At 39.8% G+C, this 27,790-nt stretch overlaps 1 protein-coding gene across 2 annotated transcripts; it reads left to right on the forward strand.

The window, feature by feature from the left end:
* The first annotated feature begins 1,080 nt into the window (after positions 1 to 1,080).
* Positions 1,081 to 26,277, forward strand: GTPBP10 (GTP binding protein 10). Of its 2 annotated transcripts, XM_034401835.3 has the most exons (10): positions 1,081 to 1,219; positions 3,486 to 3,679; positions 3,770 to 3,861; positions 8,295 to 8,439; positions 10,986 to 11,059; positions 19,324 to 19,376; positions 22,898 to 23,005; positions 23,866 to 23,943; positions 25,413 to 25,536; positions 26,041 to 26,277. In XM_034401835.3, the coding sequence occupies exons 1-10, from the start codon at positions 1,184 to 1,186 to the stop codon at positions 26,241 to 26,243; spliced, it is 1,107 nt and encodes a 368-aa protein (XP_034257726.2). In that variant the 5' UTR covers positions 1,081 to 1,183; the 3' UTR covers positions 26,244 to 26,277. The 2 variants fall into 2 exon arrangements, with proteins under 2 accessions (XP_034257726.2, XP_087748984.1); XM_087892858.1 differs by lacking the exon at positions 23,866 to 23,943.
* Positions 26,278 to 27,790: the final 1,513 nt, after the last annotated feature.

The raw sequence follows: 27,790 nt of genomic DNA on the forward strand, positions 1-27,790 counted from the left end.
GTACATTTGCCTAATGACACATTTCCATAACATCTCATTGGGGAATTATTATTTCCAATATCTATACTGTACCCTAATCCTAACACCATATGGCAGAGTAAAAAAAATTAAAATAGAAATAATAGAAATCACAATAGAAACTAATATATCAAAAATACAGTTTAATTGAATTGCTAGTTCACCTTCTGACTCACAGAAAATTCTAAACCTCAGCATGAGGCTACAATAAAATTCAAAACGTTTCGTGTCCAGTGGAAAAATATCCCCCTGCTCCACCCTAGGGATTAGAATTTCCCCAATACAAGAAATGTATGAAAACTGTTTCAACAAGATTTCGGAAATGAAATATAGATTGACCTCTGTAGGGCAGTACTTCTTTTATAAGAAGAGTGTTTTGGAATCACATCTAGTTTAGGGTTATTAATGTTTTAAACTTGTTTTTAATCACTGTTTTAAACTTTATTTAAAAAAAAGAATATTCACTTAGAGTTGGCTAGAATTGAAGCAGTTTACAAGCCTAAAATAAATAAAAATGTAAAAATGTAATTAATGCAACATTTCTGTGGATGAAAAATATATCCAGTAATAATTAAGACGTATCCAGTCTTTATTTTAAATCTCTTTTTCTTTCTTACACTAGGTAAAAACGCATTTGCTTAATTTCGAGTACAGGGCGCCTGAGGGGCACAGCCACTAAAACGCGGTGATTTTTATTATTGCAGGTGCTACGGAAAGGAGAGATTCATTCAGTCGTCCCGTGTTTTCCGGTCTGTGATTCAAAAATAGCGGGAAACATGAACTTTCCCGGCCACTTTCTGGGAAAAGGTTAAGCTCTCGATTCCATATCCACCACCACAACAAAGGGAGAGGCGTAACTATGGAACAGGCTGCAAAATCCAGTGGATTAATCCGTTGGAATGACGTCGAAACTGGCACGCGTTGCTTCGTCCTTGGCAATTTCAGGGACATCCTCATCAAGCCAACGCTGCACAGAACGCCCACTGCCGCCCTCTTAACTCCGGGCGCGTCCTGCAGAACCCAGCTGCCCCATCGACTTCCGCTATGACTTCCGAAGTGTAACTGGGCTGTCGTCTGACGTCATCAGCCTGCGTCCTCCTGGGCTTGGAGGTTCCAACCATCGCCGAAGCCGCGGCGGACTTGCTTAAACGTATTGGCGGGTGGTATGGTGTGGGTTAGCCGCGCTCTCTTAGGCAGGCAGGTTAGTGAGATCTTAAAAGTGATCCTCCTCTTCCCCATAGTTCGTACCCCTGGGAGAAAGAGGATGGATGCCCTTGGGTGACTAGGGTTCGTCCAGATCATTGAACGTTTCCCCAGGTTGATTATGGTCTATATGTTCTGCTGTTGAGCTCCTACCGCAGAGGTCTTCAAACTTGGCAGCTTGAAGACTTGTGGACTTCAACTCCCAGAATTCTCCAGCCAGCTGTGTTGGCTGGAGAATTCTGGGAGTTGAAGTCCACAAGTCTTCAAGCTGCCAAGTTTGAAGACTTCTGTCTTACCGTCTCAGTCATTCCCCTCATTGGTTGGGTACTTTGGATTTGAAAGGAAAAGGTAGTGGGGAAAATCATTTGGTTTGGTGGAGATGTTTCTTTTAAGGCACTGGGTTTTTTTTTTTTTTTGTTTGTTTTGTTTTTTTCAAATATGGTCTTAGGACTTTTGGAGGGGTGCGTGCCCCTTCTCGGGGTTCGTGGAATTGAAATTATTTACAGCCCATGTCGGAAAATGATATCATATTAACCTCCCATTGAACAATTTTGATATACAGTTGTTGTTAGTTGCGAAGTCGTGTCCAACCCATCGCGACCGCATGGACAACGTTCCTCCAGGCCTTCCTGTCCTCTAACATCCTTTGGAGTCCATTTAAGCTCATGCCTATTCTCTTCAGTGACTCAATCCAGCCACCGCATTCTCTGTCGTTCTCTTCTTCTTTTGCCCTCAATCGTTCCCAACATTAGGCTCTTCTCCAGTGAATAGTCCTTCCTTCTCATTAGGTGGCCAAAATATTTGAGTTTCATCTTCAGGATCTGACCTTCTAAAGAGCAGTCAGGGTTGATCTCCTCTAGGACTGACCAGTTTGATTGCCTTGCAGTTTGATATACAGTAGCAGCAACTAATACATCATTTTTCATTTCAATATGATGAATATTGACTGATATAACCCATACGAACAAAAGCTCTTTCAGAGTCCTTGTCATTTTTATAAGCAGGAAGAGGTCCCAAGGGGAAAAAATAGTCTTAGTAAATGTTCCTAGAGTTGTTTGAGTCACAAACTGGCCTCAGTGCACAATATATTTTGCTTACTGTGCAATATGAACTTAGTCCTTATGGTTAGTTTATGGTTCAGTATGGATGAACTTTAAAAATTGATAGTTGCTTAAATGGTTCAGTTACCTCATGATGAATGTGTTGGGCAAACTAGGAATATCTTGGCAATGAACAGCTAAGTTAAAGAAGAGCAATTGAGTTTTTCTGTTAAATTATAAAAATAGGAAATGTATGCCTCTATAATTATGCTTATTGTTGGGATGTGAGTCTTAATACGGTCAATTTCTGGCATGATGTTTAACATGACATGTTTATAAAAAGCTTCAGGAAATAATTTCTGAAGAAGAAATTCACTGTATAGGACTTACTATGGCATAACTTTCTATAGAGCTAGAGATTGCTTCATTCATTTAATTAATCCTCGAAAATGGATTTATGCAGGGTTTTAAGGTACTAATTTTATTTATTTTCTATATGAACAAATAAAGCACTGTTTTTGGAGATAGCACTTCATTGTTTTAGTGAAGACAAAATAGTTGTTGGATTTATCAATTTTATTAAGGTGTGGTTTCTTTAGCTATGGTTAATCAAATAAGTTATTACTAGTGAGTTTCTGCTAAACCATGTTTTACAAACCACAACATTTGTATTCAATGCAATATCATAAACCTAATATTTGATGGCCATTGCATAGATCTCATGTATCTATTGGAATATAGTTGTTCAGATTTAGAAAGAAAAAATAAGTTAGAAAGAAAGTAATAATTTTCAGAACCTATTTAATTTTCTATTTATTTAAAGCTTTTCGGCAAAATCAGCATTGAGATAGCTTTCACAAACAGTGAATACATATTTTGTGGTTTGTAAACCATGATTTAGCACTAACTCACTAATGGAATAATGGAATAGAGGTAATAAAGGAAACCACACTTTAATAAAATTTATAAATCCAACAACTATTTCATCCTCACTAAAACAGTGAAGTGCCATCTTCAAAAACAGTGCTTTATTTGTTTCTACAGAAATAAAATTAGCAATATCAAATAAGAAATATTGTGGCTTATATTATAACATGAAGAGTTTCATTTAAGGTATAGGAAGTTATGGTAACACCACTTCTGCTCGGTACATCTTTTTTTATAATACATTGCAATTTTCTGTTGGGTCTGAAGTATATATGTTTCATGTATTAACTTTTTCAGTATGGCAGATTTATGGATGACCTAAGGATCTATGTGAAAGGTGGAACTGGTGGAATGGGTTATTCTCGCTTGGGTGGCACTGGAGGAAAAGGCGGTGATGTTTGGTTAATAGCAGATGAAAAAATGACCTTGAAGAAAATGAAAGATAAATATCCAAAAAAGCGGTTTGTGGCAGAACCAGGAACCAACAGTAGGTGAGTTCTTTTCATTGACTGAGAATGCATGAGATCCTCAATCCTGTCCTAGAAAACAGTCATGTGATGTTTATTTTTTGGTCTCCCAAGTATTGCTGCACTGAAAGGTAATAAAGGAAAAGACTGTGAAGTAAATGTGCCTCCAGGAATATTTGTTACTACAGATGATGGGAAACAGCTTGGTAAGAATCATCATTACTCTTATCTTTATTGCGATGTTGAACATAATACAGCTTGGGTATCTAGTTTCATTTTCCTTTATGCCAATTTTTTTTTAATGCTGCAGGGTAAAATTACAACTCCCAACCTTCCTGTAACACCTTGAAGACTTAAGCTCCTTTACATGCTTTTTTCTGTAGTAAATAATTAATGGCTTAGTCTACCTTCTAGTGACCCAATGCAACATAATAAACCTAATGTTTGACTGCCATTGCAGAAATATCATGTATCTATTGATACATGATATCAATATTGGAATTGTATATATATTTGTTGTTGTTGTTTGTTGCGAAGTCATGTGCAACCCATCGCGACCCCATGGACAACGTTCATCCAGGCCTTCCTGTCCTCTACCATCCTCTGGAGTCCATTTAAGTTCACGCCTACTACTTCAGTGATTCCATCCAGCAACCGTGTTCTCTGTCATCCTCTTCTTCTTTTTCCCTCAGTCTTTCCCAGCATTAGGCTCTTCTCCAGTGAGTCCTTCCTTCTCATTAGGTGGCCAAAGTAAGTTGAGTTTCATCTTCAGGATCTGGCCTCCTAAAGAGCAGTCAGGGTTGATCTCCTCTAGGACTGACCAGTTTGATCGCCTTGCAATCCAAGGGAACGCAGGAGTCTTTTCCAGCACCATAGTTCAAAGGCCTCAATTCTTTGGCGCTCAGTCTTTCTTATGGTCCAGCTTCCACAGCCATATATTGCAAACCATAGCCGTGACTATACGTACTTTTGTTGACAGGGTGATGTCTCTGGTTTTTAGTATGCTATCTAGATTTGCCATAGCTTTCCTCCTGAGAAACAAGTATCTTTTAATTTCTTGGCTGCAGCCCCTATCTGCGGGGATTTTGGAGCCCAGGAAAATAAAATCTGTCGCTACCTCCATTTCTTCCCCATCTATTTGCCAGGAATTGAGAGGGCCAGAGGTCATGATCTTAGTTTTCTTAATGTTGAGTTTCAAGCCAACTTTTGCACTCTCCTTCTTCACTCGTATCAAGAGGCTCTTTATTTCCTCTTCACTTTCTGCCATTAGAGTGGTATCATTTGCATATCTGATGTTGTTGATATTTCTCCCGGCAATCTTAATTCCAACTTTTGATTCATCTAGCCCCACTTTTCTCATGATGTGCTCTACATATAAGTTAAATAGGCAGGGCGACAGTATACAGCCTTGCCAGACTCCTTTTCCAATTTTGAACCAATCAGTGGTTCTGTGTCCAGTTCTCACTGTTGCTTCTTGACCTGCATATAGGATTCTCAAGAGACAAATAAGGTGGTCTGGTACTCCCATCTCTTTAAGAACTTGCCACATTTTGTTGTGATCCACACAATCAAGGCTTCAGCATAGTCAATGAAGCAGAAGTAGATGTTTTTCTGGAATTCCCTACCTTTCTTCATGATCCAGTGTATGTTGGCAAGTTGATCTCTAGTTCCTCTGCCTCTTCAAAATCCTGCCTGTACTTCTGGTAGTTCTCGATACACATACTGCTGGAGCCTGGCTTGTAGGATTTTAAGAATAACTTTACTAGCATATGAAATAAGTGCAATAATGCGATAGTTTGAACATTCTTTGGCATTGCCTTTCTTTGTAATTGGAATGTAAACTGACCTTTTTCAATCCTGTGGCCACTGTTGAGTTTTCCAAAGTTGCTGGCAAAAGTTCTGGCAGCACTTTTTGCATTGTCTTTTAAGATTTTGAATAGCTCAGCTGGAATGCTGTCTCCTCCACTAGCTTTGTTGTTGCTCAGACTTCCTAAGGCCCATTTGACTTCACATACCAGGATGTCTGGCTTGAGGTCAGTGACCACCCCATCGTGGTTATCAGGGACGTTAAGCTCGTTCTTGTATAGTTCTTCTCTGTAATTTTGCCACCTCTTCTTAATCTCTTCTGCCAATGTTAGGTCCCTGCCATTTTGGTCCTTTATCATGCCCATCTTTGCATGAAACGTTCCCTTCATATCTCCAATTTTCTTTAAGAGATCTCTGGTCCTCCCTATTCTATTGTTTTCTTCTATTTCTTTACACTGTTCATTTAAGGAGGAATTCTTATCTCTTCTAGCTATTTTCTGAAATTCTGCATTCAGTTGGGTGTATCTTTCTCTTTCTCCCTTGCCTTTCGCTTCCCTTCTTTCCTCAGCTATTTGCAAAGCTTCCTCAGACAGCCATTTTGCTTTCTTGCGTTTCTTTTTCTTTGGGATGGTTTTAATTGCTACCTCTTGTACAATGTTGCGAACCTCTGTCCATAGTTCTTCAGGAACTCTGTCTATCAGATCTAATACCTTAAATCTATATGTCACCTCTACTGTATATTCATCAGGAATATGATTTAGTTCATACCTGAGTGGCCTAGTGCTTTTCCTTACTTTCTTCAATTTAAGCCTAAATTTTGCAATGAGAAGCACATGATCTGAGCCACAATCAGCTCCTGGTCTTGTTTTTACTGACTGTGTAGAGCTTCTCCATCTTTGGCTGCAGAGCACAAAGTCAGTCTGATTTCTGTGTTGACCGTCTGATGATGTCCCTGTGTAGAGTCATCTCTTGGATTGTTGGAAAATAGTGTTTGCTATGACCATCGTATTCTCTTGACAAAATTCTATCAGCCTGTGCCCTGCTTCATTTTGTACTCCAAGGCCAAAGTTGCCTGTTATTTCAGTTATCTTTTGACTCCCTACTTTAGCATTCCAATCTCCCATGATGATAAGGACATCATTTTTTGGTGTTAATTCTGTAAGGTGCTGCAGGGCTTCATAGAACCAGTCAATTTCATCCTCTTCAGCACCAGTGGTTCTGGCCTAGACTTGGACTATTGTGATATTGAATGGTTTGCCTTGGATTCATTCAGATTTAGAAACAGAAAATAATTGATAATTTTCAGAATCTATTTAATTTTCTCATTTATTCAGAAATATCAGCATTCAGATAGCTTTCACAGGTAGTTACTGGAGCAAATATTGATGCTTACAATCTAAGGGATATGAAATATAAATAAAGAATAGAAGGGAAAAATAGGTTTAGGCATTGCTGTTCTTAAAATTATAATTCTTATAAAGTCTTGAACAATCTGCTGGGAATGATTATAGTTAAGTTAAAGTGGTGTGAGATCAAAGCCATCTTATAGCATGGAATAGACCAACCCTGTCACTCTAGTACAGGCAATCTCTGGGTCGCAGCCCACTACCGGGCCTTGAGCTATTCGGAACTGGGCCACAGAAGTGGTGGGCATGCACACGCATCCTACTTGTATGAACAGCAGGCAAGCATATGCACACACACTCCATTTGCATGAGCGGCGGACAAATGTGCCCATCACTTACAAAAATGGAGCTGTGTGCACGCTTGCCCAATGCTCATGTGGAACTATCCTCCCCACCCCCACCTTTCTAGAAAAGCTGGAAAGGTTGGGGAAATCTGCTCTAGCGGATATATGTTAATTGTTCTGGCCCATTCTCCAAACACGACAAACCCTCTGATGATTTCTTTATATAGAAATCTTTAATAAAGATTTCTTTATTAGGAATGCCGGCAGGCTCGGCAAAAACTTTCTCTCACAGGCTAACAAGTCCGTCCGTCCAGAAAATGAATAGTTGTCTGCCACATCTATTCATCTCCTTCCCCTGCCTTTTATCCCCAGAGCTAGGATGGGGCCTCGCTATGAATGGTGGCTCTTCCTTCCCCAGGATCGGCCCACAGCTTTCCACTGCTCTCCTCTCCTCTGCCTTCTGTGCATTTGTGCATCAGGCACTGGACCCAGCTGTTCCTCCTCTTCTTCATCAACCAGACCTGGGAGCTGTTGATTCTCCATCTGAGGACTAACAGGTTCTGCCTCTGCTATCTCTCTGCCAGCTCCATTCGCTCTTCCCCCTCGGAGCTCCCAGATTGCCCTGAGGCTGATCCCGACTCCCATTCCTCCTCCTCCTCTGATTCACCTGCTGGAGGGGCCAACAGATAACAGACCACAACATTAATTTATTTCCACTTTTATTTGTAAGTTATATTTTAGGTTCAGCTCAACGGAATGTAAAGATTGAGATACTATCATATTGAGCCTGACTCCTGATTATTATAGGGACAAAGGCATAAAGGTCTCCTAGCAAAAAGTAGTTTAGCTTTCACCCCTGATATTACCCGGTAATTTCAGATTATTCAGATTTAATGTGAATGTTTTCATAGGACTTTGAAATGTACATTCATTCATAGAAGCCCCTTGTACTGTACATTTTCTATTCAATGTGTTCACTAAATGATGAGAAAATCTATAATTTATAGATGATTGATAAGATTATTTTCCAATGTTGTTGAATTTAAAAAAGGGTTGCCTAAAAATATCGTATGTATTTAAAAATGCCTATTAAAATAAAGTTCTGTGCTAATGAAATTCCTGACATTTAGTATTTATATTTAGGTAAACTTGACAAAGTAGGAGAAAGATTGTTGGTAGCCCATGGTGGTATTGGTGGATGTCCTGTAACAAATTTCTTGCCCACCCAAGGTCAGGTTGAGGCGATACATCTTGATCTAAAACTTATTGCAGATGTTGGTTTAATTGGGTAAGTTATTTATCTTGAAATTTTATAGTCTAAAATCTCAGTAATTGAAGTAATTTCCTTTGTACTACAAATATTGTTATTAATTCTAGCTTTATTTCAAATTGACTTAACTATTCATTTTTCTCCAGATGCTAGAATCTTTCCTCTTGCTTCCTATTTCTAATTAATTCCAGAACAATAGACAAGGATTGAAATATGTAGTTTTATTCAAATCCTGAAAAGATTTTGTAGATTTGGAATGCAGAAGGAAGGTCAGGAAAATATACTTGCTTTGCTTTTTGGATCAATCTTCCAGGCTTCAATAGTCACGACCGGACTCGGACAACAACTGCCCCCTGCAATTCCGGACTGGCACCCCGTGACTCATGCTGAGATCAACGAGCTTATCTCTGAACTTAAGTCAGGCAAAGCTCCTGGCCCTGATGCTATACCCCCTGATCTGTTAAAATCTAATCCCAAGTGGTGGTCTCCTCTTTTAGCAACACTCTTTACCCATATCAATACCTCTGGCAGGATTCCTACCTCCTGGAACCAAGCAATTATTGTCCCTATTTTTAAACGAGGAAATAGGAACAACCCAGCCGATTATCGTCCTATAAGTCTGCTCTCCATCATTGGGAAATTGTACGCTAAATATCTCCAACGCAGACTCCTCACCTGGGTCGAGGAGTCCAACATTATTGGTGCTGAACAGATTGGGTTTAAAGCAGGCTGTGCCACATTGGACCACTGCTTTGTCCTAGCGCACCTGGTTGACAAATATGCCACCATACCAGGTGGTAAACTTTTTACTGCTTTTATCGATCTAAAGGCAGCATTTGATTCAATCCCAAGGGAATTGTTGTGGACAAAATTGTTCAAAAGCTCCATCGACAGACGTCTGTTGTTCCTAATTAGATCCCTATACAATCAGACTTCTAGTCAGGTCAGGTGTAGTTTGCAGGGAGAACTCTCTAACCCTATCCCGATAAAGAGTGGAGTAAGGCAGGGCTGTCTCCTGGCTCCTCTTTTGTTTAACCTATTTTTATCTGATTTGGCCTCTTATATTGGATGTATTGAGTCTCACGCCCCAAAGCTGTCAACAACGAAGATCCCGCTTCTCCTTTATGCTGATGACGCGGTCCTCCTATCACTGACGAGGCTTGGCCTGAAAAGGCTTCTCTCTGCATTTGGGTCCTACTGTGCTGAGAATCACTTGTCCATTAACTACGACAAATCAAAAGTCTTGGTGTTCTCTAGTGCCCGGAAGTTACACAACTGGGCTATTAAGGGTAATGCTGTTAAGCAGGTTTCCCATTTTAAGTATTTAGGTATACATTTTCAGAACACTGGTGCTTGGACTAGACACCGAACCCAGGTGCTGAATTCAGCTTTTTGTAGCCATCAGCAGATTTTAAGATTTTTCTATACCCAAGGTGGCCAATTTATTCCTTCTGCTCTGCGTATTTACAAAGCCAAAACCTTGGCCCAAACTCTTTATGGAATTCCGATATGGATACAGGGCTTCAAGGAGTGTATTGAAAGAACGCAGGCTGCTTTTTTAAGGAAACTTTTGGGTCTCCCTCCCTGTGTTGGCTTTGCTCCGATGTATCTGGAACTGGGCATTCGATCAGTCGAATGCATGGCGTGGATCAACACCTTTAAATGGTGGTTTCGGGCACTCTTTTTGGCAGCCCCTGGCAGCTACCTCTCCCTGGTGTTAGCTGACCCCTATACATCTCGGTGGGAGAGGGATCTGATGAAGAAACTCCACCTGTTAGGTTTTTCGGGGGATGCCATGGGAGACTATGGCCTTAAAGACGCCCAATGTAGGGTAGTCCAACGGCTTGTGGACATAGACTTACAATATCTGAGAGCTAGAGCCAATAAAACCTGCTCCCCTCTGGTCTTCAGCCAACTTAATAATTTTGGACTGAGGATGGCCTCATATTTCTATACTCTAACCATCCCTAAGTATAGAAGAGTCTTCTCCCTTGCTCGTTTTAACGTCTTGCCTTCAGCATTGCTGGACGGTCGATTCAAGAGGCTTCCGAGGGTCGAGCGGCTATGTCCCTGTGGTAGAGCGGAGGTTGAGACTGTGGAGCATGTCCTTTTACACTGCCCCATGTACAACGTAGCCAGGACTAATTTGATGTCTCTCTTAGAGACAGATTTCTGTGGGCCCAATGATAGTGATTTGGCCTTGTATTGTCTAGGGGATGGCTCCTCATACACTACCTCTCAGGTTTCAAAATTTTTTCTAAGAGCCGTAACCATTAGAGGAGAGCGCTGTGGTCCCTCTCAGCCGGGGCTTCCGGTGGCCGGCTGTTCGTGATGTTCTTTTCCCTATGTTTTTCTGTAGCTATGCTTGCATTTTGGTCTGTGACCGTAAATAAATTTATTATTATTATACTTGCTTTGCTTAAAATCGAATCTTTTTTCTTCATTCTGCAATTTCCAAGACATTTCCATTCATTATTAGAAAATATTCAATAATTTTGTTCTATTGTATGTAAAAGCTCTATAGTAGCATTAAATAATCATTTACTCAATTCTCATTTTTCTAGATTTCCAAATGCAGGAAAGTCCTCTTTATTAGCTAAAATCTCTCGTGCCAAACCTCAAATTGCAGATTATGCTTGTAAGTAACTTAATATATTTATTTATTACTTATTATTAAATTTATTTTCACCTATTTCACCATGGCCTACTCTAGGCCAGGGGTCCCCTGGGCTACAGGCCCTACTGGGCCATGGCCTATTCAGAATTGGGTAGTGCGAGTGACTGGCAGATTTTGCGGGGTGGGGGCCATCCGCCAAGCCTGTCCTTCGTCCTCCCTCGTCGGCAGGGCAAAGATAACCCTCTGTCCTGAAGTGGGATTAAGTGGGGAGTAGGGAGCAGAGGGAAGGCTAGGGGGGCTTCTAGGAGAAGAAGCCCAGCTGGCTTTCCTTTTGGCGTGGGTCGGGGGGGAAGACCCATTAAAAATCCAGTTTCACCCAATAAATGGGGAAAATAAAGGCCTGACAGTCCAGAGTCCCAAAAGTGGGGTGGGGTCTGTTCATCGGAGGATCGGAGAGGAAATCAGTCAAAATCCGGGCAGGAGGCTATTCAGAGAGGGATCTGCTTCTTTCCTCCCCCTTAGATTCCCTCCTCCCGGCTTTCTTCACTAGCCTCGTTTTAAGGGGAGGGGAAAACAAGTGGGGAGAATAGTAGCTAAAAGGCTGTGAGGGGAGAGCGGATAGAACATCCCTCCATGATATCGATCAGCTCTTTGCCTCCCATCCGTTTTGTAGCATTTTCCATGGGGAAGCGAAGGGCCTTGGTTAGAGGCAACAGGCATAAAACGCAGCAGCTTAAGACCACACCAAGTTCTCAGACTAATAGCCCCCGCGACCCTCTCTCTCTCTCTCTCTCCACTCGCCCAAGTTCAGAGGGGACTCCCCCCTGGGTTTCCTGGTTCATCATTTCTGAATCCTGTTTTTTTTCTGGGTGCGAGGAGGAAAAACATTCTGCAAAATGTGTGCTTAAATCCTATGCTGGTGCAAAGCCCTGATAATTAAAGACAGGGATGGGGGAAATATGCCATTCCATTCCCAAGGATCCAGGGAAAGTGGAATAAAAATAGGTGTGTGTGTAAGTGTAAATAATAGCCCGTGATAGCTTCAGTCACAAACAACAGCTGCTGTTATTTTTGCTGAGAGCTTCTAAGCTACACAGCATTCTTTAAAAAATACTAACAATAACTGTTGGATGCTTATCCTACGGTTGGGTAGATAATATATAGAAAACTATGTTCTGTAACTTTAACTGCTACAAAGATGACTAATTGGCTGTGCTAAGCAGACATAAAAGAAGGCAGGAAGTTCATTCACTTCTGATCCTGCTATTAGAAGGTTGAACTGCTGTCTGTGTTACTGAAGAGAACTGGAATTGTAAGCAAACTATGTTTTTGGGTTGAACCGTGATTATTTGAAGAAGTGTTATCTTTGTTTTGAGAAGCCAAGTTTGTTTTTTTTTACTACAAGTAAAGACTGTTTATTTTTCTTTAAACATTCAGAGTCTGTGAGTATCTGTGTGTTTTGCTAAGCAACGTATCTATTTGCTGTCTGGTCTGTTGCGCCACTTTGCAGAGGGCAGTTTTACCCTCAACAATAATGAACCATAATATATAGGATTAAAGAAAGGAAGGTAAATCAGAGGAAGGGGAGAAGGAAGGAAGGAAGGGTCATGTGAATGTGTGGGAGTGAGTGACATCAAGTTGGCCACGCCCACACAGATTTGTGGCTCCCGGTGTTTTCTTTTCTGTGGGAAATAGGTCCAAATGGCTCTTTGAATGTTTAAGGTTACAGAAAACTGCTCTAGAGGGTAGGATGTACGAAAGAGAGGGGACTATTGCAGAGAAGGTTCTTCTGGATCGCATAGTTCTTTGACCAACAGGATCTGTAGTAGGCCCTCTCTGCCAGCAGGAGTAGGACATCTTTGTCCTAGCAGGATGAGACAGTTCATCCAGTACCCTGGACTATGCTATAGCTTTCCTCCTGAGAAACAAGTATCTTTTAATTTCATGGCTGCAGTCATTCTCTGCAGTGATTTTAGAGCCCAAGAAAATAATCTGTCACTGCTTCCATTTCTTCCCTTTCCTTTTGTCATGAAGTGATGGGAACGGATGCCATGATCTTAGTTTTTTAATGTTGAGTTTCAAACTTTTGCACTCTCCCCTTTCATCCCATCCAGAGACTCTTTAGTTCATTTTCATTTTCAGCTATTAGAGTGGTATCGCCTGCATATCTGAGGTTGTTGCTATTTCTTAATTCTGGCTTGTAATTCATCCAATATTGCATTTCGCATGATAAGTTAAATAATCAGAGGGACAATACATAGTCTTATCATGCTCCTTTCCCAGGGGTGAAAACTAAATTTTTTTGCTACCGGTTCTGTGGGCGTGGCTTAATTAGTGGGATGGGCTTAGTGGTAAGGTGACTGGGAGGGCGTGGCTTGTTGGTCAGGTGGGCGTGGCCAAGTCAATGTCACTTCTTTGCCCTTTTTAACCTACAAAACACAACACAACACAACTGGCTCACCCACAATATAAAAGCAGCTGTGCTAGACCCAAAATGGCCCCTGCAACAGGCAGGAACCTCACACAGCCACAAAAAGCCCAAAAAAACAATTTTCACACTTTACACACACACAACACAACACAACAGGCTCACCCACAATGTAAAAGCAGCTGTGCTAGACCCAAAATGGCCCCTGCAACAAGCAGGAACCTCACACAGCCACAAAAAGTCCAAAAAACCAACTTTCACACTTTACACACACAAAATTCCACATACAGCTTTGTGAGATTTTGTGTAATTGTGTAATTAGAGTGAAACACTACAGAAACACACTAAATCTCAGAAAGCTGCACAAATATTAATTTATTTTTATTTTTATATAAAAGCAGCTAAATTTAAAACTTCCTAAACTTTAAATGGCTAGGTCTAAAAAAAGAACAACTTAAAAAAAAACCAATTAACTATTTTTTTAAAGCTCCCAAAGGGGAAAACCCAATAGAACAGGGGTCTCCAACCTTGGCAACTTTAAGACTTGTAGACTTCAACTCCCAGAATTCCTCAGCCAGCTTTGCTTTGCTGGCTGAGAAATTCTTGGAGTTGAAGTCCACAACTCCCTGCCTGCTTGATTGCAGGCAGGGAGATTCAGTTGCTTGCTGATGCAATTGATTGCAGGGATTACAGGAAGGTGTTGCGACCAGCAGCTAAAGTAAGCAAGCTGAGGGGGGGAAGGGGAGGGATTTATGCTACCGATTAGCAGGCAGAGCCATTTAAAAGGAAAAAAGTTTTTTTCTTTTACATGGCTCTGGCAATCCAAACTGGGTTGGCTGATTAGCAGGCAAGTCATCTGGGATCGTCAGAGCTTGGCTGGTCAGAGCCATTTAAAAGAAAAAAAAGCTCTGATGATCGCGCGGCTCAGCTGGGCATGGAGGGCGGGGGCAGGGATTTTTGCTACCGGTTCTCCGAACTGCCCAGTGCCAATGCTACCTACTCACCCGAGCCGGTCCGAACCGGGAGCATTTCACCCATGTCCTTTCCCTATTTTGAATCAATTGGTTGTTCCATGTCTGGTTGTAGCACTTGCTTCTTAACCCACATACAGGTTTCTTAGTGAGGTAATCTGGTACTCCCATCTCTTTAAACTCACAGTTTCTTGTGATCCATACAATCTTTAATATAGTCAATGAAGCAGAAGTAGACATTTTTCTGGAATTCCCTTGCTATCTTCATAATCCAGTGAATGTTGGCAATTTGATCTATAGCTCCTCTGCCTCTTTGAAACTCAGCTTGTACTTCTGGTAGTTCTTGGTTCACATATTGCTGAAGCCTAGGATTTTGAGCATAACCTTGCTAACATGTGAAATGAGTGCAATTGTACAGTAGTTTCAACATTCTTTGGGATTGGAATGTAAAGTGATCTTTTCCAATCTGTGGCCACTGTTGAGGTTTCCAAATTTGATGGCATATTGAGTGCAGCACTTTAACAGCATTATCTTCTAAGACCGTGATCCCGAACCTATGGCGTGCTTGCCGGAAGTGGCATGCAGAGCCATCTCTCCAGGCATGGGAGCTGTTGGCTGTTGCTCTTCCGGGTTCTGGCATGCTGGCCAGCAGGTCTTCACGTGCGTGGGAGCACCGGAAACCAGATGTGGAGCTGTCCGGTACACATCTGCGCGCCGGGAAAATGATCTTCTGGTTTCCAGTGCATGCATGCATGCCGGCCACCTGGTCTTCCAGTTTCTGGTGTGTGTGAAGACCAGGTGGAACTCAGAAGAGCAACGGGCGACAGCTTGCATGCCCAAAGACGCGGAGAGGTGATCCTGGCATTCACTTCCTAGGGGAGCAGAGCTGTCGGCCAAGATGGGCGAGCTGAGGCTTTCATCCACCCAAGCGGGCTTCTTGCGTAGCTACAGCCCGCAGCACTGAAGCGCGTCCACGGAAAGCCTGGCCGGTTCGGGTGTATGGGACAGCAGGGAAGGGGGAGCAGCTTTGGAGGCCGGCTGGTCGCTCCTGCCCCTCACCCTGTAGCTGCTGTTCAGCTTCTGTGCTGCTCCGACGCCTCAGAAGAGCAGCAGCAGCTCTCCCACTGGCGAGTTGGGCCCTCGGCGGTGTGTCCATGCATGAGGAGCTGCACTCTCCTCCAGCCCTCATGGGGCAACTCAGCTCCCCAACGAGAGCGCCTCCTCCTCCTCTTCCTCCTCCTGGCTGCTCCAGCATCCCGGCCAGAAGCGGCAGCGCAAGAACCGCCATCTCCCTCTCACTCCCGGTAGGAGCAGCGGGCGAGCTGGTCGGCCGCCCAAACGCCGCCCTGTGCGCCTGAGCCGGCCAGGTGTCCTGGACTGCGGACGAACATTGGTACCGCGGGCTGGAGGATTGGGGCCATGCAAGAAGCCTGCCCATCTGTCCGGCTTGGGTAAGAGGCGTGAGTAAGGGGCTGCGCTGGCTTGTTCTTAGTGGCGGGCTGGTGGGATGTTTCATTGACACTTTTTCGTTTTCCGGCATGTGCATGCCAGCTGGTTTTCATGCGTTCCAGAAACTGGAAGACCACGTGGCACCCTGGAAACCGGAAGATCATCTTCCCGGTGCGCACATGCATACCAGTAGGGTGCTTTTCTGGCATGCGGGCGCACGCTCCCTCCCGTTTCAGCACTCGGTGCTGAAAAGGTTCACCAACACTGTTCTAAGATCTTAAATGGGTGAGTTGGAATAGTGTGATATCTCCTAGCTTTGTTGTTGGTAATGCTTCTTAAGATCCACTTGAATTTGCAGATCTCCAGATCTTTGATCTGGAGATCGAAGTCAATGATCACACCATCGTGGTTATCAGGGACATGAATATATTTCTTGTACAATTCTTCTTTGTATTCTTGCCAATTCTTCTTAATCTCTTCTGCTTCTGTTACTCTCTACCATTTTTACCCTTTATCATATCCATCTATGCACGAAACATTTCCTTTATATCTCCAATTTTTTAAAGAGATCTCTAATTTTTCCCATTCAGTTGTTTTCCTCTATTTCTTTGCATTGTTCATTTAAGAAGATCTTCTTACGTCTCTTGGGTATTCGGTGGAAAACTTCATTCAGTTGGGTATATTTCTCTCTTGCCTTTTATTTTCCTTCTTCCCTCAGCTCATCAGACAGCCACTTTGCTTTCTCGCATTTCTTTTTCTTTGGGATAGTTTTAGTTGCTGTACTGTATTACAAACCTCCGTCCATAGTTCTATAGGCACTGTTTACCAGACCTAATACCTTAAATCTATTCATCACCTCCACTGTATATTCATAAAGTGTATGATTTAAATCACATTTGAATGGTGTAGTGGTTTTCCCTAATTTCTTTAATATAAGCCTGAATTTTACAATAAGAAACTCATAATCTGAGCCACAGTCAGTTCCAGAACTTGTTTTTTGCTGACTGTATAGAGATTCTTCATCTTTAGCTGCAAAGTACATAATCACACTGATTGCAGTATTGGCCATCTGGTGATGTCCATGTGTAGAATTACCTCTTGGTTTGTTGGAAAGAGTGTTTGTTATGGCCAGCATGTCTCTTGACAAAACTTTGCCCTGCTTCATTTTGTATTCCAAGGCCAAACTAACCTGTTATTCTGGTTATCACTTTACTTCCCATTTTATTCAATAATTCTCTCAACACTGTCAAACTAGTTACTAAATCTGCATTACTATTAATCTTCTCATCGTTCCTATCATCCATCTCCTCCCACTTATGACTGTATGACTATAACCTTATTGCTGATATCCTTATGATTTATATTGACTGTTTCTCTATGACTATCATTAAGTGTTGTACCTTATGATTCTTGACGAATGTATCTTTTCTTTTATGTACTCCAAGAGCGTATGCACCAAGACAAATTCCTTGTGCGTCCAATCACACTTGGGCAATAAATTATTCTAGTCTAGTCTAGTCTAGTCTAGTCTAGTCTCCCAATCCCCTATGATGAAAAGGATATCCTTTTTGGGTGTTAGTTCTAGAAAGTGTTGTACATCTTCGTAGAACTGGTCAGCTTCAGTGGTTGGGTTATAGACTTGGATTACTGTGATGTTGAATGCTTTGCCTTTTATTTGAACCAAAATCATTGTCATTTTTGAGACTATTACAGTACTACTTTTCCCATTCTTTTATTGACTATGGGGGCTACTCTGTTTCTTCCAAGGGATTGTTTCCCACAGTAGTAGATATAATAATCACCTGAATTAAATTAGCCCATTCCTGTTCACTTTAGTTCAATGATTCCAAAGGCGTTCAATCTCAGGTTTAACCACATGCAGCTTATATTGATTCATAGATTTTACATTCCAAGTTCCTATGCAATATTGTTCTTTACATCAGACTTTTCTTTCAGCACTAGACACATCCACAGCTGAGGGTCCTTTCAGCTTTAGCCCAACTGCTTCTTTCTTTCTGGAGCTACTTGTAATTGCCCTCTGCTTTTCCCCAGTAGCATATTGGACATCTTATGGGCTGTCCAATATGGACAGCTCTTCCAACACCATATCTTTTAGTCTTTTGATACTGTCCATTGGGTTTTCTTGGTAAGTAAACTGGAGCAAGTTAGTATTTCCTTCTTCAGCGGTCCATGTTTTGTCCACTATAACCTGTCCATCTTGGGTGGCCCTGCAAAGCTTATCTGATAGTGTGAGCTGCACTAGCCCCTTCACCATGGCAAGTGATCCATGAAGGGGAATGTCTCTATATACTTCTCTACTATGCCTTTATTTATTTATTAAAATTATATATAATCACCCTTTTTCCTGGCAATTGACAATAAATATCAGTAGAAAACATTACTTTAAAACAGAAAAATAACCCACAAAAACATATAAATACTTTAAAAAGGAGCAAGAAAAATTATATCACACAATGCCTTCCTCACTATGAAACCTCATGATGAAGATTGTTAATAAGGAAGTGAGATCGTCTTCCTTGGGGGATGAGGATCTTAGGGAAGCAACCAAAAAGGTTCTATCTTTATTCCTGAAATCATTGGTTCAGTAAAAAATAAAGTATTAAATACTAAATCAAAAGGCATTAAAGGGGAACACCAGTCCTTGGAACTATATTTGTTAATGAGACTTCCCATAACTAGGATGTGGATATGGAGAGCATCAGTTAATGCATGTCACCAAATGGCAAAGCTGTAGTTTACTTTTATGGTACGGAGCTCTGTAATGTAAATGAGTGAGGGACGATATGCAGTGGAGAACAGTTTATACCTCAATCACAAATTCTAGGATGCTCAGCCAATAGGAAGATGAATCCTCCAGCAGATGAAACAAAAGCTGTCAGCATAACTCTTGCTATGTATCTAAAGAACATGATATTTTTGGTTCACATGATGTATAGAGATAGCCCTCGATTTACAGCCAGTCACTTAACAATCATTTGAAATTACAATGGATATCCCCAAAATGTACCTATGGCCTGGTTCTAAAGTTCCAGTAGCTCCTTCCGCTCCCAGGACAGTTAATGCAATTTCATTTTGGGTGGATTGGCAGCCAGCCTGCATTTACAGCAATATTTGCAGAATCCCACAGTCACAAGACTACATTTCAGCAAAATTGACTCAGCGGATAGTAGATTTGCTATTGAGTGTGTGTGTGTGCGTGCGTGCGCGTATGAAGACGAATATAGATATCCCAGAATAATGGCACAGAATCAAATCTGGGTCATCATGGGTCCAGAAATTTAGTCTTCTGGTAGCTTTCAGACTTTCAGTAGGCCATCCTCAGAGAACTTTTCTCTCACTGAACAGATAAATTTAATCCAGGGGTACATTTTGAAAATCCTTTATATCACTTTTGACTTATTTCCTGTTTTTCACAGTCACAACATTATCTCCTGAAATTGGAACTGTGATATATCCTGATCACAAGCAGGTTGGTTTCCATTTTAGTTTCTATATAAAATATATCATAGAATTTCATTTTTGGCAATGTTAGGAGATCTCACTGGTTTATAACGGAAAGGGTGCTGCCAAGATATCTGTGACAACATTGCATATTTCTCGTGTCTGTTCCAGGTCCCTAATTAAGGCATAAAGAGGGCTTTGATGTTAATCTGTTTTTTATTAATCTCAGATCTGCAGGTCTCAACATTGTCTGATTACCTACAAAGCAAAATTCCATAACTATTGTTTTGAAAAAATGTCAATATTACCAATATACCAATACCAATATCTACTATTTTTCTACCTCATTGATTTCCTTTTTTTTTACAGCTGGATCAGCATACTTCCAGCAAAGTAACATCTAAATAAAGAAATGAAATATTTATTCTGATCTTTCTAATAGGTTAATTCTTGTATCTCTTGACTTTATGACTCAGATTGCCTCTTTGTGTGCTTCACAGATACAGTCAGCAGTTTAGTAAATATTTGTGAACATAGACAGTATCTGAACGCATTATACTAAAGGACCTCTAGTCCGAGATTCAATTCTCTTAGTGGTTACTACATACAGGCATTGTCCAAGTAGGACATAATTGCAGTACCGTTACTATTCTCAAATTCTTCAGTAAGAAATAGCAGAAGTGATAGAAAGTTGGACTATACAGACTTTGATATAAAGCTTTGATAGTTGTAATACATGATCATTTTATTTATTTTATTTTATTAGATTTATATACCGCCCTACTCCCGCAGGACTCAGGGCGGTGAACAGTCAGATAAAACACATAAATTACAAAATTTAAAAAGAATATAAAATCTGATTAAATAATTTGGCCGTGACAATTTAAACAACCCCAATGTTTTTAAGACAAATTTAAAATTCATCATTAGAATTAAAAAGGAAAAGAAAAAGTTAGGCCAGGCCGGCCTGTTGAAATAGGAAAGTCTTGAGAGCGCGGCGAAAGGTGCTTAGATCCGGGATCCTCTGTATCTCCAGGGGGAGCTCATTCCAGATAGCAGGTGCTCACACAGAGAAGGCTCTCCCCATAGGGCCGCCAGTCGACACTGTTTGGCTGATGGCACCCGGAGAAGCCCCTCTCTATGAGAGCGTACTGGCTGGTGGGAGGCTATTGGTGGCAGCAGGCGGTCCCGTAAATAACTAGGTCCTAAGCCATGGAGTGCTTTAAAGGTGGTAACCAAAACCTTGAAGCACACCCGGAAGACCACCAGGAGCCAATGCAGCTCGCGCAGGAGAGGTGTTACATGGGAACGCCACGTCGCTCCCATAACCACCTGCGCGGCTGCACTCTGCACCAGTTGGAGCCTCCGGATACTCCTCAAAGGGAGCCCCATGTAGAGAGCATTACAGTAGTCCAGGTGGGAAGTGACGAGGGCATGAGTGACCGTGCATAAGGAGTCCCGATCTAGAAAGGGATGCAACTGGCGGATCAGGCGAACCTGATGAAAAGTCCTCCCGGTCACGGCCGTCAAATGCTCTTCTAAAGACAGCCGTGAATCCTTCTCATGATGAGAAGCCATAATTTCTTTCAAAATAAGCATTGTTAAAGTGTAGAAAATGAGTAAGGAATAGTATGCAAAAGAAATTAAAAACATGAGGTAAGAAAGGAAGTAAAACTAACTCTCAACACATCTCAACATTTATTTTTTGAAAATCCTTGCTTCTACACATCCATGCCTTGTTACAGGGGTGGGTTGTACTTACCTTTACTACTGGTTCGCAATGGGGCCGTGCATGTGCAGAAGCTTCCAGATGACATCGGGGTCGGTGGGCGGAGTCTCCTGCCAGTTTTACTACTGGTTCTATAGAACCAGTGCGAACAGTGGGCAACCCTCCACTGCCCTATTACATGTGTTATCTTTTTTTTTAAAAAAATCTCTTTTTGTGAAGGTTAAATCAAGTCCATCCAATCACATCTTTCCATTTCTCTTGACCCATTCAGTCTCCATATACTTGTTTTATGAATTATCAACAATTGTTTAGTCTGGGCATTGTATGGCAGATACTTGTTTGTTTGAATTCTAAAGTCCCAGAGCACTTTAGTTTCTTAACCACCTCTATTTTGTGGTCCCATCAGTTATTGCTTGCAGGCAAATGGTATTTCTCGCAGATATTCCTATGCACAATTGTTGCTACTTTATCGTGCCATGGTTTGCAGTCAATTTGCAGCAGCTGAATATGTGGTCTGCTGTTTCTTTAGCTCATTTGCAGATATAGCATTTGCTGTCTGTTGCTGTCTGAAGAATTGAGAATACAGAAAAATTCTGAACAAATCACTCCTGTTGCCATACACTGACCTTTCTTATTTATCAGCCAGAAGGGTCAAATCTAGGAATCCCCACTGGCACTTGCACAGCATCTGCTCAATAATTTTGACATCGATTCCCAATGGAAAGCCAAATCAGTCGCTGAACGTGCAGGTTTAGGAAGACATATTGTATAAATGACCCCACAAAAAATATGCTAGGCTTTGATTACCCTGCCAGCAGTGGATAATTCTGAATAGGATTTGCACCTCACGCAATGTCTGCTGAGATTCATTATATAAATGGGACATAGTATCCTCCCCTCAGTCTGACTGTGGGGTCCCATGTCAAACTGTTGATCACATTGTGACTGGCTATAAGCTGAGGATATATACCAGTCCAGTATATGATTTTTTCCCATATAAACGATGCTGAATTTGAACGGTTAGATCACCTAGACATTGGTACCTGAATATAGAGTTTTTTAATATTCATATTTTATTATGTTTTTTTAATCTTAAGGGTCCAACCTTCAAAGTCTCATCCTATTTTTTTCTAAGAGAATTAAAATAAAGGCATTTTCCTACTGGAAGGATTCTTATAATTAATCCCAAAATTTTATTTCAAATCCATCTGGGCCCTTAGTTCGTTTGTAACTTTTTAAAATCAAAGATCTAATTGCCCTTTTGCTGTTTATTTCAATTTTTTTAATTAATTAAATTTATGTTTAAAGCTTCTTTCACTAAAGATTGAAGTAAACTCGCTTAGTGCAATAAAACGTATGAATCAAAAAGTTCCTAATAGCTGAAAGGCAATTAACATGCATTTTCCAAAAAAAAGGAAGTATTTATTTTCTCAAAATTGAATATAGGAAAAAAAACAAGTACTATGTTTATGAATGTATATGAATTCACTTATTTGTCAGCATATATTTATTAATTAAATTTTTATGCTGTCCATTTTACCTATAAGGTGACTCTAGGCAGTTTACAAGTTATAAAACAAATAGACAAATTAATAAAATATTAAAACATTAATATTAAAACACAGGTTAAGATTTTAAAGCTATAGTGTTTAAAACTATATTGTTATATGTTATATATGTCTACTGTTTTTGGCTTCTTGTTATTTGGGGGTGCAAAATTACCACATGAAGTTACTAGCTTCCTAATGATTTTGATATCCACTTGAGTGAATTCTACAGGCCCAAACCATTTTAAAAAGATGTTTTTTCCCTCTCTGTAGATAGCAGTTGCTGATCTTCCAGGATTAATAGAAGGTGCCCATGCAAATAAAGGAAGAGGCCATAAGTTTTTGAAGCATGTGGAAAGGACTAAACAACTTCTCTTTGTTGTAAGAATACATTCCTTGTCAGCATTTGCATGCTTAATTTAGGCTGATTGGCCAACATACGAACTGTGTTTTTGTGTATATACAAAAACCAACTTTGTTGTTTATAAACCAACTCATGGATAAATAGATCCTCACATTTTAAACAAAGTACCATAAAAATGCATGCCAGCTTATTCACAAGTGACACATTTTTCATGGTGTTTTGGTTAAAAAATTGAGGGTCAGTTTATCTGCAGAATATATAAGGTTGTTCACACCATGTTAATCAGTTAACTATTATTTATTAAACCATGCTTTGTTGAATTAATACAATAGCAAAACCAAACCTCCCATAATTTTGGCAAAGCTTAATGTCTGAACTTCAGACTGAAAGCAATTTCCAAGATGAAATACTGAAATATTTTCATGAATACAGAACACTGAATGTATATTTCAAAGTATGAATTCTTTAATATTTATGGCAATTCATTTTTGAAATTAAAGCTTGGAGTCTCCTAGATTGTCTGTCTAAATGCTGCTGAGCAATCAGTTTAAATAGCAAATGAATAATTGGTAGTGAATATTTTGGGTAACTTAAAGGAGTGGGGACACTTGTGGTACAATTTCCACTAGATCCAGAATAAGACAATAGCCAACTATGTAAAGAAGTTTCTATAAAAAGATCTATGCAGATATAATGGAACCCAGAAAAGTATATAAATTATTTAATAGTTTCAGTAATTTAGAAGGTAAAGGGCTATTTTCTGAAACTGTACTTTGTATATAAATAAACAGCTACATTATTAACTTTTTTCACCTTTACTCATCATTTAGTAAAGATAACCATGTGAGTGAAAATATTCATTATTTTTTAAATTTAGATTGATGTGTCTGGGTTCCAACTTTCTTCTCATACACCATTCAGGACAGCATTTGAAACTATAATGTTACTAGCAAAGGTAAAATTCTGTCCCTTTTATGTTGCAATATTGAACTATATATAATTTCATGATGAAATATTTAGTTGCATAATAAATCCCTTGAAATTATAATATTGAGTTTCAATTGTATTGTATATCTGGAAGTTTCCCCCCTGGTATTTCTAGGGACAGGTGATAATAAAGATGTTGGGATAATTTGTCCCTGGAAGGATCTGCATAACTCAAAGCAGTTTAGCATGTTTTATTTCAATTTAGATAAAAATATTGCTTTCTATTGACAGTAGATTTCAGATCTGGCCTCTAAGTCAGAGAATGGCAATAATTGTGTAATTATATTTCAAAAGTATACCATTACCAAATTCCCATTTAGTTGTGTCCGAATCTTGGCGACTTTCATTTAATTTAATAACTTTATTGTCATTGTACATGTATACACAGTATACCCATACAATGAAATTCACTTAACATCCAAAGACCAGGTCCAACACACATAACAATACCCAAACCCCCACCCACCCACCACAAATTGCCCACCCCTAAACCACCCAAACATCCACACAACAGACCAATGCTGTCCAACAACTCCCTGATGGTGGCCTTTTAGTTCATTGTTGAGTGCAATTATAGCTCTGGGATAAAAACTATTCAGAAAACGTGTGGTCCGAGTTTTAATTGTTCTGTATCTTCTGCCAGAAGGCAACAGTCCAAAAAGATTGTAAGAAGGATGGGAAGAGTCTCTGAGAATGTTGTGCAACTTCCTCAAACAGCGAGATTCGAAGATGTCGTCCAAGGCTGGTAGCTGGAGCCCGATGATATTCTGGGCAGTTTTAATGATTCTCTGTAGAGCTTTTCTGCTCTACAGAGCTGCTCCCATACCATGCAAGAATGCCGTATGTCAGGACACTCTCAATGGTGCTGCGATAGTAGGACAGAAGTAGATGCTGAGATAGATTTATCTTCCTGAGCATTCTCAGGAAGTACAGCCTCTTCTGTGCCTTTTTCACAAGCATGTTAACATTCATAGTCCATGAGAGGTCCTCCGAGATACAAATGCCCAGAAATTTAAAACTACCCACCTCTCCACTTCCTTACCATTTATGTACAATGGTAAATGTACATCTCTCTTCGTCCTGAAGTCAATTATAAATTCTTTAGGTTTTTTTGGTGTTAACTGTAAGATTATTTTCTTTATAGGCAAGTGCTCTCCATGCTATGGTGTATATACCTAGAAGTATTCTTCTAAATGAACAAAAAATTAAAGAAAAGACACCTTGACATTTTAAAAAATGTTTTATTTGGGAGTGCCTTTCACTGCTAGTGCAAAACTAAAGTTTCATATTCATGGGGTGAACTAAAATATATAATTATACAACTGCCTTAATATTATATCGTACCATGTTTATGTTATGTATGTTAAGTAATACTGAATTGCTTAGTAGTCAAATATTTTCCAAAAAGTCTATTTTGTATGCAAATTATATTTGAAGGAGCTGGAACTGTATAAAGAAGAACTTCAAACTAAATCTACATTGCTTGCTGTGAATAAAATGGATTTGCCTAATGCTAAAGAAAATTTTGAAAAGTTAATGGAACAACTACAGAAACCTCAAAGTAAGATTCACTTTGACTAGTTCCTTTTAAAATGAAGAATAGTTTTACCTTTTGGATCTAAAGTATCAACAATAATTGATAATTGTGAAAATTGTGGCTTCTCTTACAGATCAAAAATTCATAGCAAGATTTCTAGTGTCTAAATAATAATTGTGGTTCAAGAAGGTAAAATACCAAAAATATTTCTGTCTGCATCATAATGAATACACAAGGCCATTGCTACTTGGTGGAGATGTAGTTATCCCAATTTCAATTCAAATTATCCTCTTGAACTATCATAGAAAACGAATATATATTAACAATCATGCATTGGCCTTTTTTTCCTTCTTTTTGTCTTAAAATAGAAACATATTAAACAGAGAGTATAATTACCCTCTTTTTTCAAAGAAGGAAATGTTAGAAGCATCACTGATCATTTTCATTGCATTTTCTTTTCCTTTGTTAGGATGTTTTGCAGCAACTTTCTATAGCTTAATTATTTATGACATATTTTCTTCTTTTCAGATTATTTATATTTGCTTCCACGAAAGATGATTCCTGAAGTCACTGTCAAATTCAGGGAGATCATTCCTATATCTGCACTTACTGGCGAAGGATCTGAGCAGTTGATTACATGCTTAAGAAAAATAATAGATCAAGATGCTGAAGAAAAGATTGAAAGTTATCAGAGGGAGCAACTCAGTGCATTACATCTCTCAAAAATATAGCAACACTTTTCAATTAAACTAATTGAGCAAGTTTTGTAATTCTTCCTGTAATTGAATTCATGATTGGTTCTCTTTCTTAAGCATAAATATGTGTATTCTATTCTTGTAAAATAGTAAAAACATATGCAGATTTTAAAATTATGTATCTCATGAAATCTGTAGAATAATTTTTAAAACATGTAAATATGTACTTTTATATATTGATCCTGGGGCTCAGTTTTCTTTATGAAAGACTTCAAGAATAATACAATAATTATTTATTTTGAGAGAGCACAACACATTGTCCTAGAAATATCTAATGCTACAAGTGATTTCTGGAACTATTTTGGGCAGAAATATTTAAATTACTTATAGCCATTCTAATGGCAGTTGTAGAAAGTCCTGCACTGGTACATCTTTTAGCATGTGAAGTGTTAGTACCACTTTACACTGCACTACTAAAACCATACTTGGACTATTGTGTCCAGTTTTGATCAGCGGGATACAAAAAAGATGTTGAGACTCTGGAAAGAGTACAAAGAGGTATACAAAGATGATTAGGGGACTGGAAGCTAAAAACTGTACAATGAATGGTTGCAGGAGCTGAGAATGTCTAGTTTAACAAACAGAAGGACTAGAAGTGACATGTTATCAGTCTTACAATATTTGAGAGACTGTCACATAGAAGAGGAGGGTCAATCTATTCTCCAAAGCAAGACAAGACCTACAGATCAAAGCTTAACGAGAAATCCAACTCAGCAATAGCATAGCATTTAGATTTATATACCGCTTCACAGTGCTTTATAGCTTTCTCTAAGCAGTTTACGGAATCAGCATATTGTCCCCAACAATCTGGGTCCTCATTTTACTCACTTCAGAAGGATGAAGGCTGAGTCAGCCTTGAGATTTGAACTGCCAAATTGTAGGGAGTTGGCAGACAGCAGAAGTAGGTTGCTGTACTGCACTCTAACCACTGCGCCACCAAGGATAAATTTCCTATCAGTGAGAACAAAACAATCAGTGGGGCAGCTTGCCTCCAGAAATTACGGGTGCTCATCACTGCAGATTTTTAAGAGATAGGACAGCTATTTGTCCAGAATGATATAGGATCTGTTTGAACATGGGGTTTGACTAGAAGACCTTCAAGGTCCCTTCCAGCTCTATAATTCTAATGCTATATTATGCAAATCTAGTCAGTTATGGTTTATTCAACCAAACATCTTAGTATGAAATGACGATTCATAGAATGTCATTCAATAGTTCATACATGTATCTAGTTTTGCACTTCATATCTAATGAAAAATGAATGCAAAATCTAACATTAGGGTTGAAAATACTTGGAGTTCAGAATATAATGTACCCATTGGGGAATTTTAACTACCTGGGAGGATGGTGGTCTATAAAATTTCTTGTTCTGTAGACGGAAGTTTTCTAAATGATTCAAAAAAGGTGGTGAGTTAGACAATTGATAGCTTCTCGTTCTCCTACATTGTTTGGAGAAATGGAAAGGCAGTAATGAAGCTTGTACATTAGTATTCTAGGAAGTGGAGTTGGGAGTGGAGACCAAA

Source organism: Pantherophis guttatus, chromosome 4 (assembly GCF_059756535.1).
Source record: "Pantherophis guttatus breed Tessera chromosome 4, ASM5975653v1, whole genome shotgun sequence".
Lineage (NCBI taxonomy): Eukaryota > Metazoa > Chordata > Lepidosauria > Squamata > Colubridae > Pantherophis > Pantherophis guttatus.

Bases quoted from the DNA above. Each gene is read 5' to 3' on its own strand.
- GTPBP10 (XM_034401835.3), top strand. From the start codon at position 1,184: ATGGTGTGGGTTAGCCGCGCTCTCTTAGGCAGGCAG. The intron at 11,060-19,323 runs GTAAGTAACTTA...TGTTTTTCACAG, and splicing joins TCAAATTGCAGATTATGCTT to TCACAACATTATCTCCTGAA. The intron at 19,377-22,897 runs GTTGGTTTCCAT...CCCTCTCTGTAG, and splicing joins TATATCCTGATCACAAGCAG to ATAGCAGTTGCTGATCTTCC.